General features: G+C 43.9%; 1 protein-coding gene across 2 annotated transcripts in view; it reads right to left on the reverse strand.

Moving 5' to 3' along the window:
• Positions 1 to 701: 701 nt before the first annotated feature.
• The window catches only part of CPSF2 (cleavage and polyadenylation specific factor 2), a 188,865-nt gene continuing 171,912 nt past the window's right edge, over positions 702 to 17,654 (reverse strand). For both annotated transcript variants that reach the window (XM_069208202.1, XM_069208203.1), the window contains one exon: positions 702 to 1,342. In XM_069208202.1, coding sequence (XP_069064303.1) covers positions 1,250 to 1,342 — 93 coding nt within the window. In that variant the 3' untranslated portion in view covers positions 702 to 1,249. The remainder of the gene's footprint in view (positions 1,343 to 17,654) is intronic.

Raw genomic sequence — 17,654 nt, forward strand, 5'->3', positions numbered from 1 at the left:
GCCTACGGAGTGTCTTCTTATTGCCCGGGCTTCACCTGCTACCTAAGTATTATGGACTTCAAGGGCTCCACTCGTGAGATGACTTTGGTGCTGCTGCACTTCATGCTGTTGGAGCGTGATGTTTTCCCCCTTATTAAATTAGGTTCCTTATTTCTGCATTACCTCCGACCAACTCTATTGATTGATGTGATCTCATTGTTAATGACTGGATTACAGGAAGAGGGAAAGTGGTAATGCTCCGATTACTTACTTGCCACTTCACTTCCATGAGTTCCACTTTTCCTCACCACAGTCCTGTAATCTGGGTATGTTTTCTGTTTAGAAGTTGAGACTGCTTCTTAGAGGTGGGCTCTTTTATACCTCTCCTTAGGAGAAAGTATACCAAAAATATTTACTGGTTTGGGCTTACAGATGCAACACCAAACTACTAAACACTGAGATGATGAATAGTAGACTTAGTATAATGGAAATTTCCATTCAGTAACCAGATCATTACATATGAAGAAGGTGCCTGTGAGGTGCGTATTTTGTTAGACAAATAAAGTATATCCGTGGTACACACGTAAAAGCTTGGACAGAGGGCAATAAAGGATTTTGGAACGTATGCACTACCTTGCCCCTAGATATTTGCAGCATTTTGTGTATTAAATTAAAAGTAGTAATAAATCATTAATTCACTTTGCACAACAATTATAAGACTCTTCACTTTTCGGACAGCACTTTTATATATTTTGTAGAACTTCGAACTCCATCCCTCTGTATGCAGCCTACAACGGGTCTTGATTTACCGCAAAAACACAAAAACTATTATATAAATTTAAAGGATTTCCGAGGGCAGTTTCCTTTTTAATTTACATGAACTAAAAAACAACTATTCCGATTCTTTGCTGCCTTGTTTCTTAATCATGTACACATACTGAAAGGTAAGACTCTGACTTCAAGTCCCACACATCGCGCCAAGGATTGTTGTCACTGACAAACCTGCAAGAAACTCACAAGCAGCCTTAGCTGCACAACCGTGTTTATAAACAACAAAAGTGATGGAATGTTGTTTCGAAGAGTGTCCCTCAGCATCGCCTTTTTTCAGTCCATTTCTTGCAGCATTTCTTTTTTTTTGAACGACTGGCTCTTCAAAATGAAGTTGGAAACAAAAAAACTACAGTTAAAGCTGCAAAATTTTTAAAAATACAGTTTTTGAAAAAATCAGCGTCCCTTATATCGTCCATCACATTGAAATGCAGGGCCTTCCTCAAACAATGGCATATTGACTGTATAAAAGATCTCTAATTTTGTAGAAGTCGTCACACAGGCAACCCTCCAGTCCAATGCGTCCAGTTTCAGTCTAGGAGAGAAAAGAAGATTACATTTTAATTTGAAGTTGCTAGAAGAACGACTGCTGTGATGTGTTGAGTCATATCACACAAAAGTTTGACCAAGACACAGTGATTACCCATCACGGCAACAAAACAGTCCACCTCTTGAATAATAAGTTGTTAGAATTGTATGGCTCAACAACTAGTACAAAGTAGTGACCATTATTATCGAGACTGACGGTTCAAACACCAGTTAGGGATGGGGTTATGATAATATGGTCAAATGTTGCATTTAAAAGAAGAAAATTAATCAAAAAGAAAAAAAAAATAAGGTTCTCCTCTGCCAAAAAGAAGAGAGAACAATGGTTGACAGACACTCAGTGGGCATATTTATTTTATGAAGGTTCTACAAATGCTAAATACTTAAGAGCAAAAACATTGCTATACTTTGATAACACATATTTAAGACACCACATGCACAACTGAGAGATTAAGTCATCGGTAGTTAGATACCTAAAGTAGTACCTCATCGTTGTGTTTACATATGAAATTGCACACTAAGATTATAGCATCTTTAAGAGGCATAGTGTTGTTACATAAGTATTGTAAGTACGTTAAAAAAATTCCATGTTATTCAACTTTCAATATACTTGAGTAACTCTGCAGTTGTAATGGTGATTGCGAGATTAGTAAAGAGCCTGGGTGTTACAGCTGAGATTTAATGCCTTCCTGGCAACTTCGCTAGAAGTCTACAGAAGGCCATGGAATTCAGACAAGTGCAGAGTAATTGAGCAAGAACTCAAAATGACCAAAGTGTACGCCACATAGTAGTGCACATTTCGGTGAGTGATATACCAACTTGAGTTAAAAATATTGTGAGCCAGCAACCTCATTTTTCAATAATAATTTTCAATATTGGTGGCAAGTGGCAAACTAGGATTGACGGACATATAGGAGCATCAGATGAGACTCTACCATTAGCCTTCCACAGAACCTACATGGATGTCAACTCTTAGGTTCGATTATGAAACAGACGTAAGCTATTCAGTTTTGAGGTAAAATGAACGCTCTCCAATTTGAAACAGTGAAAGTGGCTATTTGACTGCTCCGTTTTATCTGTAGATTACAGCAATGACCCATTTAGTTTCTAGGTAATCAATACCCTAACATATCGTTATTTTATTTCAAATTAAAAGATATTTTACATTGATTTTGCAAATAGTTTATGGAGGTTGAATACCCTCTGGCAGACTTCATTCGAAAGCACAGTTGCCGTATTACTTCCTAAACTGGAAATAGCTGTGAACCATACAATGAGTAACTAATTTAATACACTGATCCACTCTATCTGGATAGTTCTCAATCTTCCTACGATTTTGTGTTAGCAGCATCTGTTACTGTGGTTGGCACCAATACCTTCTGACCGTGGTCACACCTAAACAGCATTGTATGATCTTTCGACGCTGCACGACTACCTGTCCCAACATCCATAGGGTCAGGGAGGCGGCTATGTCAGCGCTTCACTTACCGCTAATTTGGGATGCATTTCAGTGCTATAAAGTAGTCATCAGGCACCTGGAGCGTGGGAAGAGACGTTGCACCGACTACTTGTCCCAAAATCCACAATGTCAAGGAGGCAGCCCTGTCAGCTCTTCACCTGCTGCCAATTTGGGACGCATTTCAATGCTATAAAGCACTCATCGGGCAACCGCAGCGCAGGAAGCAATGGTGCACAGACTACCTGTCCCAACATCCACAGGGTCAAGGATGTGGCCCAGGGAGCTCCTCACCTGCCGCCTTTGGGATGCATTTCAGCACTATAAAAAGCTCTACAGGCACCCGCAGCACAGGATCAGCGTGGGTGCTGCCCGGGGGTGGAGACCGGGCCTTTCTGTGCCAGTTACAGCCCGGAGGAGGCTGGGGAGATGGGGAAAAGGAAGTCTACAGTGATGTCCCCAAAAAGGAAGACACTAACTAAAACAATTACAAACTTTACCACGAATGCAAAGGGGGCATTAATAGCGAGATTGAGGGTGTCAAGGAGGTTGGTAAGAAAGCTCTTTCATCAGCCCAGCAGTGTTTCACACAGGAGCCCCACATTCGCCTTGTTCTCCTGGAAATAATGAAACTACCTCAGCATCCAATCCATGTGTCTAGAATGCCAACCTTGTAATTGACATCTACAGTAGCCAGATTGATCACATGAGTCACATGAGCCCTCTTCCTAAAAAAGGGGAAAAAACAGAGGAAAACTGCCATACGTTCGAAGAAGATTGTGTCAGGAAAATCCAATTTGCCCCTGAAGCAGCAGAGCCGCAGAGGGGAAACAAGGGGACGGATCCCCTTGAGAAAGACTCTGCTTATGTGTCGTTAACAACTGCATTTCAGGCCGCCCTTGCCAAACTTCTAGACCCAGTGCTGACCTGTCTTAGAAGTATTGACTCCTTATGAACACACCCACTAAGCAGGGGAATGGCAGGGGGTGCCGGTAAGGTTGCGAAAGCTGGCAACCTTTCACATACTCCGAAATCACCCTACCCTCTTATACACTGTGTAGAGGCAAAGGCTGTCTTGAAGAACAGCAACCAGGGGCGCCAAGGATCTCAGGTGCACTGTGGCTCTAGCAAAACCTTTTCAATCTCACAAAGTGTGCAGGAGAAGGCACGTGCAATTAGTCAAATGATTTCCAGCAGTCAGCAGGAGTACCCCAGCGTGATATTAGCAGAGGGGCCTTCAATACTCAGAGTTCAGATCATGCAGTCACTAACAGGATACTCGAGATGCCGTCGGGAGCCAAGCCATGCCATTGCTAATAATCTTAAAGAATGTGCCTGTCATAAAAAACAACCAGGAGAAAGATAGCTACCAATTAAAAAATAAAGTTGTACACTGGGTGACAACAACATCGAATATTTATATTTGTGAGTGTCTATCCAGCAACATAATCGCTGTGCACCGGGTTCATTGGATTGGCCCATCTAATAAAAAGGAATTGGGCGATTGCTTAGTACTCAACTTTAGAAAAACATCTTGTAAGGATGCTGCTCGAAAGGCTGTCCCCTATCCACCCCTCCTGTGGCGTATCACAGCAGTCTCACTGAGTTACTTTTATAAAGCACTGAGCATGACCACATTTAAACTTTTTGTCACAGATATTCCGGTTTTTAGCCCTTCTGTGATCCCAACACCCAACATCTAATCGGAGTTTCTCCCCTGGAACAAGTTGATAGACTCCTGAGCTAAGGTTCCTTGCCAACTGCCTTCTGGACACTGGCTGCTTGGGGGATATGTCTGTCAGTCTTACCCCTGCTGAATGGAACTTAGCCAGGCATGAATCTTTGGTGGTGCCATCGTTCACCCAGAGTCCTAATAATGATGATATGAGAGAACCTGTATCAGCCACTGATAGGTGGAATAACGTCCCGCAAGTGACGGGGCAGACCCAGGTTGCCTTAAATGCTGTAAATTCCACCACAACTGCATGTGAAGATGCTTCTTTTGGGGCTGCCTCTCACGCCATGGGTTTTTATTACGATTTTCAATGGTTGTTTTGAAATATGGCTGGTCTTTCAGGCAAGTTGGGTAAAACTGAATTGTTGGACACTATTAAGATTTTTTACATGGTTTGCTTATAGGAGACCTGGGCCTCTGGGGTGGTTTGTAAATAGGCTTTTATCAATTCACACACAAGCAAAGACCGCAAGGGGGACATCACAAAGGTGTTTTTTTAACTTTGATTTCCACGACCTTAGGCGTGGTAACTATAAAAAAGTACCTGGATTTCCCCCACTTTAAGATTATTACCCTCTTGGTCAAATCCAGGGAAATGCTTGTGACTGTTAATTCTTATCATCAGAATTTTAATTTTTTAGTGATACTGATTTAGCAGCCACTCTTGAGCAGTCACTAAACATGAGCCATACGGAGCCTAAAATGGAATTTACACTAATTTGGGATCGCACTGTCGACTCAATCTCTAAAAACAGTGTGTGGAGAAGTGTGTTGGGAAAATGAGGATTACACGCACTTTGAGCACAGCCCATGTGGAGATATTTATATTCAATTAAATTCTAACCAAGTATATTACTTTTTTATTACAACTGATCTTGCACGACCCCCCCCCCCCTTAACAGACTATGTAACATTTATGGGTGGAGGCACGGGCAGCCTAATTGATTTATTGTGTTGCCCCATCACTGTAAGGACAGAATTGTACACTTTACGGTACTGCTCAATTATCTGAGCAATCATTATCCTTTTCTCTCTATCTTGGATGTGAGAAACCGTGTATTACCCCCACTGTAACCCCAACTGTGTATCACCAGAACAAGGGTGCCCTGTGGAAATGGGCCTCTGTGGATACAGAGACTACCTTAATAACTCTAGTATATAGGAATATGGAAGTGGTGATGGTATGGCTGGACACGGATCTGACCCAAAGTGTGTGTTGCAGGCTTTTTTGGGGGATATGCCAAGGTGTTGTCGTCCTTGTACCTACTGAGGGCAAGGCTAGGGCCACAAAGACACAGAGGCGGTTTGATGCCAAGTGCTCTGCCGCTCACAAAGACCTAATTCTTGCTCTGAAACACATCCAAGGAGCAGGGGGCTGGTAAGAGCACGCAGGCTGAATTACAAGAAAGCCGATATAAGGAGAGATGCTTGGGGAAAACTGCACGAGGCATGTGTAAGAAATGACTCCCAGCTCTTTTGGAAAACAGTAAATGCCCCATGTTTTTGCGATTCGCATAATATACCCATAGATGTTATGATTCCAACAGATAAATAGGCCTAGCATTTTTCTAAGATTTATGGTGGTAATGATAGTGTTACCGCACTGGTTTAACCTCTGGGCAGTTGGGGGAGGGGTAACTGCTTTCCACACTGATTGAGGTCATACATGCATTGGTACAGAGTGCTAAGAATTAGGCGCTAGGCACAGACTTAGACCCAATTGACCTTTTTATTGATAAGCTTGACTTCTGGGCACCACGGTTGCTCAATGTTTGGGATGTACAGTTGTCGTGGGTCCAGCTCTGTCATAGTCCTGATTTTAATAAATGGGACAGGGCAGATGCTCACTGTTATCGCCCTATTTAATTGATTGATTCAACTAGCAAAATCTTCGGGATGATTCTGCTGAGTCGGCTGGAAACTTGAGTGGCAGAAAAAACTGTTTTCTGAAGTAAAATATGGGTTTAGGAAAGGCCTCGGCACCCTTGAACATTGCCTCAATCTCACTTTGCGGTTAATAAATGGCAAAGCAGGCCTATCACCATCTAGCCCTCAGGGACCTCACATCAGACTTTGACTGGGTAAACAGGGGGAAGCTGCGGCACAAAACGTTAACCATGGGTCTAGATCATGCTCTGGTTTATTTTCTGGCTAATTTACAGGAAGATGTAACTGGTCGCAGAAGATATGGTGCCAATGGGGAGTGCACAGACCCCATAAAGATGAGATGTGGCATAAGGCAGGTGTGTGCTGGCACCTTTTTTGTTCTGTCTAAGTATTAACGATCTGGAAGTCTGGCTAAAAGATGGTGAGGCAAACACACAGAGGGGGGCTATTAGGAGACTACCTGTCCTGCTTTACGGAAACAACTGTGTTTTGATGTGGAGGACTGGCCTTGAGAAACTGCTGGACAAATTTGTCTCATTTATGAATGATGAAGGTTTAAGGACCAACTTGGCAAAATCCCATGTGATGGTTGTATGGAAAAGACATAACAGAGATTGCATTTTGTCTATGGAGAAAAGTTAGCTGAAGTCCTGACATTCACCTATTAGGGAGATCCTTTTGACCGTCTACGGACATGGTAGCCCCTGATTAATGTTAAATGATCAAACCATTGAGGCACTCTTTAGATCTGCGGGGAAGCTGGGCTTCAAACACCTGGACATTTTGATCACTACGTACGAGGCACGCGATCTTTCCACTATTAATTATGGGTTTGGAGTCTTGGGCTAATTTGACGTCTGGAACCTGCAAATTATAGAGAATCTATTTTGAGAAGGCTCTTGTCCATACGCAATAGTATGCCTATCTTCTTATGTCATACTGAATTAGGCCGTTTCCCTTTGGAAGACCGTGTTAGATTCGCTCCAATTATGTTTTGGCACTTAATATGGTCAAAACGAGAGACTTTGCTTAATCATATTGTAAATTACTGTTTATCCCTATACTATGCATCTAGTATACCATTGTTAAGATATGTGAAAAAGCAATTGGCAGCAATAGGGAGGCCTGATTGTTTGGCTCATCCCCAGACCAGTGCAACTGTCCCTAGATGCAAGCTGGAGCAGGACTGCCTGACCAATTCAAAAACACAGAGAACGTGCAGTGAGGGGAATAAAGAGCGTGGAGATTCATCTCCTTTAGTGTCTACAACCATATTGAACCTTATCCCTTGTTTCCAATTCCAAACCCAGGAAAGATTCTATCTGGTAAGGTTTAGGATCCATGTTGGCATATTCTGACTCTGCTCTTGAACCTTGTCCCTTTCATTATTCTTCGGCTCAGTCTATGTTGCATTTTGTTTATTTTGCAACCTATACATTGAGCCTAAAAGGAAATTCTTACTGCCTTTGCTAAGAAGTTTGAACATAAGGAGGTGTAGACAGGCTCTGCTCCACCTCCAGCTTCTGCAAAGTGAATATATATGTCTGATGGTAAACAAATGCATTTGCACTTTTGTATTTTAAATCTTGTGTGTGCTTTTAAATTTGCCTGCTTTCTTTATGCTATTTTATTGTCTTCTGTGGTTTTTAACCGAATAAAGATTTTTCTGATCTGATCTTTATTGGAGTTCTATAGGTGAACTTTCATTGTCCAAGCCAACATCTATGCCTGGAGAAATTTCACAGATTCAATAGCATACCTGCAGAGATGACTTTCAAATAGCTTGTAATAAAAATGAAAAAAGCTTATAGATGTTGCTTTGTACAGTGACTACCACTGTGTGTTTTGAATCAGTGGATTGCTTGTGTAATATTGTGCATGAGAAGAGGGGGACATGCACTTATTATGAGTTGGATCGTATGTTGGTATGTTAGTGAAGCTGGCCTTGTCACTTGCTAATACCATGTTTTGTAAGAGCGAGCTTTTTGTATGAAAAGGGGAAGTGCAGTTGGTGAGAGAGTGATACCTGTTTTGTCGAGTGTTGTAGTACAGGGCCTATGAGATCCACCATTTCTGACTGCGACTGAGTGCATTTAGTATAACAGTAGCTGCTTATTGTTATAGTAGTTTGTTTAGGTCCCTGCGTACGGAACTAATTTCTACCAGTGCATGGCCAGATCCTCTTGTTTCCTGCAGAGTTCAGGTCACTTGGTGATGTGTTTTTACATCTCCGTATTTGATAGATCCCCATAAAAAGATGGAAAAATCACATAATTGTAATCCTTTCTATCATGACCATCAGGTTTGAATTATTAAATATAGAAACATCTCTGCTTGCGTGTGGATCTCAGAACAAATGTTCATAGCTCACACATTCATTAAAAAAATTGGTTTCAAAGTAAATATATATATATATTAGGGAACATTGTTATGTATTTCTCAATACAACTAATTATAATCGAATAATTTGTAAATGTGTGAATGAAATTCCAATTAAAGATCCATTAAAAATGAAAAAAGAACAATTCATAGATGTATTTTCCTTTACATAAAAAAGGGACACTGTTACTTTGAGGACTCTCCCAGCTTCACTGTGTAAGTATAATCATGTGTATCAGGCAGTTTTATTCTAGCGGAATGTCTAATTACACCCTAGCTAAATCATATTCATGCTAGTCTCTGGGTTTGATGGAGAAGATCATGGGATTTTGATGAAGTCAAAGAAGATACCAATATGCAGACCTAGGATTTCAAGTAAATTACTTTTCTTTCTTGTATTAGGTTATTTCGTGACTCTAATATAAATGATCACTTGTTTTTGTATTAGTAGCTCAGATGTGAACTTGTCTTCAGAAATGAATAAATGCATGCACTTTCTAGTTTATATAGCATACAAAGAGGATACATTATTCATTCAGAAAATCCATTTTCAAAACATCTATGCTATGAATATACAGTAGGTGTGAGATAATCCTTTAATTATACACTATATCATCCTTAGGTTCTTTGCTCCGCACACTACTTATTACCTCCTTACAGTGTTATCCAACTATTCTATGCGTATCAAGCTTCCCCTACTATGGTACATTTGTGTAAAACATTCACAGGCCATTCTCAATATATATCAATATAATTTCTTGTGGCTTATTACTTTATATTAAAACATATCCAAAATTACTGTCGTCTTTCTCCACCCCTGAAACATTTCAGCATGGTCATCTAGACGCTCTTAAAAATTATTAGAATTTTCTAAGAGAGGCAAAGTGACATTCCATCAGAATGATCATATGCTTTGAAGTAGAAGATATTGTGTAGTTGGTACCCAAGGAAGCAGATGTAGCTAATCACATACCATGAAAAGAGAGCACTACTAAATGGTCAATGAAACAAAATAAAAATATACAATTTAGTTTAGCCATCAAGCAAATAAAAACAGTTTCAAAACATTGTACGTTTCGTTCTCTAAATTAGATTCTGGAACCCTAAATAAGTGAGCAAATTACACACATCATGTTAAAAGAATTTTTGAGTAACAGGAAACTAAACATCACACAAGATTGTGTTCTAGGGAGGGCATGCGGACAATGCCAAGCTTTCACTGCTCAAGTAGACTTTCTTTTTTTTCTACTCGAACGACATTTAAATGTCTGAAGACTGGTCACGGTAAATTGTAGTAATGCCTATTGAGAACTATATCTGAATATTACTTGGGGTTACACCACGGTTGTATTCTCTTGGGACAGATGCAATGAATCATCAATTTAAATGTAGTATACCTAAAAAAGTAGGATACAATGTGTTGAACAAAAATAAAAATAAGCACACAAAAATCAATGTGGAATTCCTATAGCCTGAGGCACAGGACATATTGTTTGGGGTCAAGGACAACATGTTTTAATGTTTATTTTGACCTTGGGATAAGTAGGCCCAACCCCATGCAGGACAAACCCTATGGCTGCCAGGTTACAGTACCACATTATGGAGCATGGAAGGGAATTGTCTGCAGCTGAGGTAATATTTGTGTCCATATGTTAATACTGTTCAAACTTGTATTAATGGTTCATTAATGCAAAGTCTTTATTATTATGGTGAGTGCTCTAAATAAACGTTGAAAGGTCAGACAGCACTACTGGCAGTGGTTCCACTAAAACAAAGGCGGGTACTCGTTTGCAAAAGTTTGTTTTAAAATAAATGTTTTTTCAACTTTGTCACATAACATAATAAAAACAAATAGTGACAGTCATTGTCAGCAACAAGAAAACATGTAAAGTTCAGTTATGCCAGTGCTTTGAATGGTCAATTCATAGTACCGTTATCTCCTATCAAGGTCATTCAATTATCTCAAAAGGTAACCAGCAATTCCTCACAATGGAGCCTCATGGGTTTCCACCACCCTCATATCGGTTTCCATTCCAGTGGTGGCATACTATGTCATGTCGTCTGTGGGCATGGCCTAAACAATTGTCATCGCTATCCATAAGGTTTGCTTCAAGCCAGGGGCACTGCACAACCAAATCTCAATTGATGGCCCCACTGGTCCTATCAAGGGGGTTGAGCGCCCCATTTAATGCCTCAGCAGCAGGCACATCCCATGGCTCCTGTCACTCCATGCAACATACTCTCCCAATCCCAACAATCATCTTCCACGCACTCATCAGCATGAACCTCTTTCATACGTCTCAATGCCACCCAAGCCCATTCCACCAGGTCCGTAGACCATGCCAGTATCATGGGTCCAGGTGGAGGCATCCACTGGATAGCAACCCCATGCTTAGCCAGTAAAAGCCTCAACTGAGCCAATCAATATTGAACCCTACTATTCTCGTGGCACAGGATGTGGCCCAGCAGAAAGCATTTATCCGTGATCACAAGGCGAATATTAGTAGTCTGTTGTAAGCAGCTTATCACCTCTGCCAATACTGGGTCAAAACACCACAACTCCAAATTATGTGGGTAAATCCCGCTCTGCCCCCAACCCTCTACAACTCAGGCATTCATCCATGTAGGTGGAGTATATTTTACTACGCCTCGTAGGGGGTAGGTACACTCAATGCATGACATAAAAATGAGCCAATATGAAACGTGCATTACTGGACACTTCCTTCACCAAGGGAACAAGACTTGTTCCATTCTGAGTCAGTGATGGGCTCTTGTAGATCCGCTACCCAAACACCCCGCATATGATGGTCAACTTGCGGTCGGTCCACCTTTAGGAACCGGTATATATATATTGGACAACAATCATCTGGAAGATCCAAGTTCCAGGATCACCTGCAGTGTACAGGCCGCTCATCAACCTAGTGAGGGCTGCAAACTGCAAGAACTGTACTGGGCCCACACCAAACATTCCCTGCGCTTCTTGAAAGGTGAGAGAATTATCAGCTGGGTAGAGATCTCCAAGAAACTTAAAACCCCCTTCCCTCCACACTGTCAATGATAATTTGAAGTTGAGGTCCGCAAATTGGGGTATTCACACTATCGGGAGGTTCCTGGAAAACAGTGGCGTACAGAACATCCTCTTGAAGGCTCTCTTCCATGCCCGAGGGACTTATTGACCAATGGATGGGTGAGAATTATTGTGCTGTGATCCTGCCATCAACACGGATGGCACCCAGGGCTCCAGCAAAGGCACACTTCTCCAAGGTATCTACTTCCGAAACCATCTTCAACATGTTGTAGCTGCGACACCAGGTAATGGAGCGCAAGGTCCACTAGTCCCAGCCCCCCTGTGTAGAGTCTAGTTTGAGAATTTGTATGCCTATCCTGTTGCTCTTAACCGCCCAGATCCGTGCCACCAGTAGGCTATCAAGTTCCTTGAAGGTGCTCTAGGGAATCAAACATTGCAAATTCTGTTATATATACAAACATCTCAGAGCAACACCATTTTCGCGAGGGAGAGTCTACCTGCTACCAACAGCTGCAATGTTTGCCAAAATGCTACAGAGGCTAACAACCTAGCCAGCAGCCTACCTATATTAAGGGAGTATTGTTTCTCCTCTGCATGTGCCACTTGGATAACCAAATATTTAAACGCCTCCAGCTTCCATCACAGCCCAACCTGTGGCAAAGCTTCCAGGGGCCTAACCTCCAGTCTTGCCAGGGGGAATCTTAATGGTTTACGGGGAGATCAGAATCCTCGCAGTTCCTGCAGAAGGAGCAGCACCGAGAGCTCAGCCTGTTGCAAGTACACAATGCCGTGATCGGAGTATAACAAAACCAAGTGATCTGTCGCTCCCACAAGTGTAGCCCATCTCCTCGACTCAGCCTGCAAGTGGATTGCTAGGGGCTCCATTGTCAGGGCGGACATCAATGGAGAGCACAGGAAACCCTGCCCTGTATTCCATTCTATGGTCCAGGCATCAGATACAAAGTTGCATGACTTGAACCTTGCTGAGGGGCTCACATAAAACAGAGAGACCCATTTGATAAATACAGGGCCTAATGCCATCCACCTCAGCACGTCCCAGAGGTAGTCCCAATACAAGGTATCAAATGCCCTCTCAATATCCAAGGAAATCAATGCTGCCTCCTGTATCGAACAAGGCATGAAGTGCATGACATATGGCAATCTACATATATTCATGAGGGTGCTACAGTGCAGGATGAACCCACACCGATTGTCATGGATTAAGTGGGGGATTACTGTTTTCAATCGATTAGCTATGGCCTTCGCTAGAACTTAAATATCTGTGTGGATCACAGACAACGGACAATATGAGCCAATTTGCACAGGGTTAAGCTCTGGTTTAGACAACATAGTAAGAGCTTCCTCTATAGACCTTGGCAGGCTACCCAACTGTCGGGCCTTCCGAAAGACCTCCAAGAGCAGGTTGACCAGCAAACCTGAATAGCTGGATTAAAAATCAGAAAGGAGGCCTTTAGTGTGTGGTGTCTTGCAACAGGGCACACTCTTAATGGCCTCAAATAATTCCTCTCTAGTGAGATCTGCATCCAAGGCGGCCACCTGCTCCCCTTATAAGGGTTGGTAAGACAATCCTACACAAGAATTAGACGGTGGCGATATCTGCCCCAGCATTCGGTAACTATAAAGAACAGAGAAATGATGTTGCAATTAGCCATAAATTGCTGCCTGCATAGGCCCTAAGTTTCCTTGATTTTAGGTAGGGGGCCTCACGCACCGCAAGAGCCAAGCCAATATCCTAGCTGGCTTATCACCCTCCGGTGTAGCCTCCGACTGTAGCTCTTGTGAGTGAACATGTGAAGTGTGTCCCAAATTCCCCATAAAGTGTGTTGCACTGTCTGTGCCTCCACCTCGGAAGACGGGTCGTAATTGTGGCCCTCTGATGCAAGCTAATTTTGGATCTTGACTCCCAAAATCGTTTTACTGGTGGCGTTTGACACACCGTAGGTCTTTGTGAGACACTCCCCACGTAGGAGCACCTTAAAGTGCATCCCATTCCAGTGCCCTCGTGGAGGTCGACCCCCAGTTCTCATGCAACATCAGAAGCCCAGCACAGTTAGACACCCCCTCTCCGACACCCCCAGACATCCCCGTCTCCTACAGTGCATCTTGATCAACGTTCATTCCCTCAGCAAATATGCCACGGAATTATGGGATACCATCACCTTCCTCGCTCCAGATGTGGCCTTCATCACTGAAGCCTGGTTGAACACCTCCTCTGCACCAGACATCGCCGCAGCCACCCCCAACGGCTACAAGATCATCCACTCGGATCACACAGGCAGGCCAGGCGGCAGAATCACCATTAATCACAAGGACACACTCCACTGCTCTGCCTCACACAGAACGACGCTCAAATCATGGAACAGCTTCACTTTGTGATCAACCCAGATGGAAAAACCTCACTTAAAGGAACCCTTGCATACAGACTACCTTGGCCATGACAACATTTCTGCGAAAACATCCCTGAACTTATCACCACCCAAGCCATCGATACTGATCACCAAATCTTTCTTGAAGACCTGAAATTCCACCTCAACGAACCCAACGACGACATCATCATTGGTCTTGTGGAGGCCATGAACATAGGAGGGCTTACACACTGGATCCCATCTTCACCTCCAGCAACAGTCTCTTTGGCCACCTGGAAGGACCACTTCATCATACACTTCACATTTTCCCTAGCCCATTACAACGCAACCAAACCAGCCCGCACTTCCTATCGAAGCTGGGGCAAGATATCAGGAGCCAATGGTGTACCGCCTTCAACCTTCACCACTTAGATATCCAAACAGACAAAGTTGTCAGAAATTTCATCATGTGGATGTCAAACTGCGTCAACACTGTTGTCCCCAGCAAGCCCAACAACCACACCAATAAAGTGGCTGGAATTCTCCACAACACCGAACCGCCAAGCACAGGTGCAAGCAGCTTGAAAGAAGGTGGCGCTCCACAAAGGATCCTATCGACCGATCTGGTTTCAAGAGTGAGCTCAGTCAATATAACAAAGCATCAATTATGCATGAAATAAGCTCTAACCAACTGCATTCAAACCAGCTCCAACTGCAGCAAAGAACTTTTCAAAATCTTCAAAGAATTCTCCAACCTATCTGCTTTGGAGAACTGCACCATCCCTTCACAGAACCTTACGCGACTCCCTTGCTGACTTCTTCCACAACAAAATAACCACCAACTACAAAAACATCGCACCCCAACCCTCCGTGGCCGACTCCATCAATCTCCTGAGCTCCTCGGACTCCATCAATCTCCTGAGCTCCTCGGACACCATCAACCATCTGAGCTCCTCGGAACCCACCACCAACTGCACCATAGCCAACTGGAAACATCTCACAAGAGATCTATCCACTCAGGATCACCCATTTACTCTTGCCCTCACCATATGTTCAACTGAGGCATCAGCACCATCACCAGCAAACTCACCAACATCCTCAACTCCTTTATCAGCACAGCTACCTACCCGGAAGACTGGAAACATGCATGAGTCAAACCCCGGCTCGAAAAACCCTTCACGGATCCCAACAAATGGTGCCAATTCAAGCTCCTGACGTTTGTGTACAAATCCCTTTATGACCTAGGACCAGCATGCCTCAACCACTGCACGGACTTCCTCCATCCATCAAGACTCCTTTGCTCTGCCTCGCTCTCCCTCGCAATCACACCACAAATTTGCTGCAGCACCTACAGTGGTTGCCCCTTCACGTACCTAGCCGCAAGGGCATGGAACCGTCTCCCCTCCACCTAAGGGCATCTACCGCCATCCAGGTGTTCAGAAGAGATCTTACAATGTGGCTGCTTGACTGAGACAAGCACAGCTACAACAACGCCCGAATGCCCTCAAAAGTGATTAGTGTGCTTTATAAGTAAATTGTTACTTACCCAGTAGACATCTATTCGTGGCATGTAGTGCCGTAGATTCACATGCTTTGCATAAGTCCGCCATCAAGTGTTGGGCTCGGAGTGTTACAAATTGTTTTTCTTCGAGGAAGGTTTTCGAGTCAGGAGATCGAGTGCCTCCTCCTTTCGGTGATAGGGTGCATGGGCATCAAGTTCTTTAGTTTGATTGTTTTGCCGGAGGAGGGTGAAGTAAAGAGTGCACAAATGAGTATGTACATATATATATATATATATATATATATATATATATGGAAAATGTCACTTACCCAGTGCACATGCTGATCTGTATACGGATACGTGTTATGACATTTTGGGCAGAAGCGGAATGGGGTCCGTTCCATCAGCCTTGAAGAAACACGTGGCCGGGCCGACCAGGCCCCGGCGGGGAATAGAAAAAAAAACCCAAAGGGCCACCGGAGCTCTTCAAAAGTCGGTGTCGATCTGTTGTAATTAACCCGATACCGAACGCAAACAATACCGATGATTTTTCCGAGATTCGAACTAACTTTCCGAACCGAAACACAGAGCGAAAAGGAACACGTCCGAACCCCATGCGCAATGGAGCCGAAATGGGAGGAGTCCCTCGATCTCGTGACTCGAAAAGACTTCTTCGAAGAAAAACAACTTGTAACACTCCGAGCCCAACAGTCTTAGGGGTGGGGGGGGGGGTCGAGGTTTTAGTTTTAGAGGCAGGGTGGGGGTCGGGGTATTTTCAGTTTTAGGGGCGGGGCAGGGGTCGGGGTTTTAGTTTTAGGGGTGGGGGTGGCGTGATTCGGGGTATTTTCCGTTTTACGGGCAGGGGGCGGGGGTCAGGTTTTTAGTTTTAGGGGCGGGAGTGGGTGTCGGGGTATTTTCCGTTTTAGGGGCAGGGTGGGGGTCGGGGTATTTTCAGTTTTAGTGGCGGGGTGGGGGGTTTTGGATTTTAGTTTTTTGGGCAGGGGTGAGGGGTCGGGGTATTTTCAGTTTTAGGGGCGGGAGCGGGGGTTGGGGTTTTAGTTTTAGGGGCGGGGTATTTTCCGTTTTGGGGGCGGGGTGGGGGGTTGGGGTTTTAGTTTTAGGGGCGTGGTGGGGTATTTTCAGTTTTAGGGGCGTGGTGGGGGTTTTAGTTTTAGGGGTGGGAGGGGGTTGGGGTATTTTCCGTTTTAGGGGCGGGTGGGGGGTTGGGGTTTTAGTTTTAGGGGCGGGGTTGTCAGGTATTTTTAGTTTTAGGGGCGGGGTTGTGGTAGTTTAGGTTTTAGGGATGGAGTTGGGGTTGTTTTAGGGGTGTGGTTTGGGGTGCTTTTAGGTTTTAGGGGTGGGTCGGGTAATTTTAGGGGCGTGGTGGGGGCTCGGAGTAGTTATAGGGGGTGGGGGTTGGGGTACTTTAGGTTTCAGGGATGGGATGGGGGTTGGGGTTGTTTTAGGTTTTGGGGGTAGGGTGGGGGTCGCAGTAATTTTAGGGAGGAGTTGGGGGGGTTGGGGTAGTTTTAGGGGCAAGGGTGGGGGGTTGGTGTGGTTTTAGGGGGGCTGGGGGTGTTGCAGTAATTTTTAGGTGTGGGGGGGCCGGGGGGGGGGGGGGAGCATGCAGGAACAATGCATGCCTATCACTAATGCCTTTACCAGGAATGCCTTTACAACGAAAAATCGTTGTGAAGGCATTTGTGGTAAAGGCATTAGTGGTAACAACGAGGTCGTTGTTCCGACCTCGTTGTTCAGGCATTCGTTGTTCCGGCAGGCGTCGTTCCGACATACATTCGTATACACATATTTACAATATATAATACTGCAACGGCCAAAGACTTCCGGGGAGGAGGGAGGGTGCATGTGAATCTACAGCACTACATGCCACGAACAGATGTCTACTGGGTAACATTTTCCGTTCAATGGCATGTGTTGCTGTAGATATA

Source organism: Pleurodeles waltl, chromosome 9 (genome assembly GCF_031143425.1).
Source record: "Pleurodeles waltl isolate 20211129_DDA chromosome 9, aPleWal1.hap1.20221129, whole genome shotgun sequence".
Classification (NCBI taxonomy): Eukaryota; Metazoa; Chordata; class Amphibia; order Caudata; family Salamandridae; genus Pleurodeles; species Pleurodeles waltl.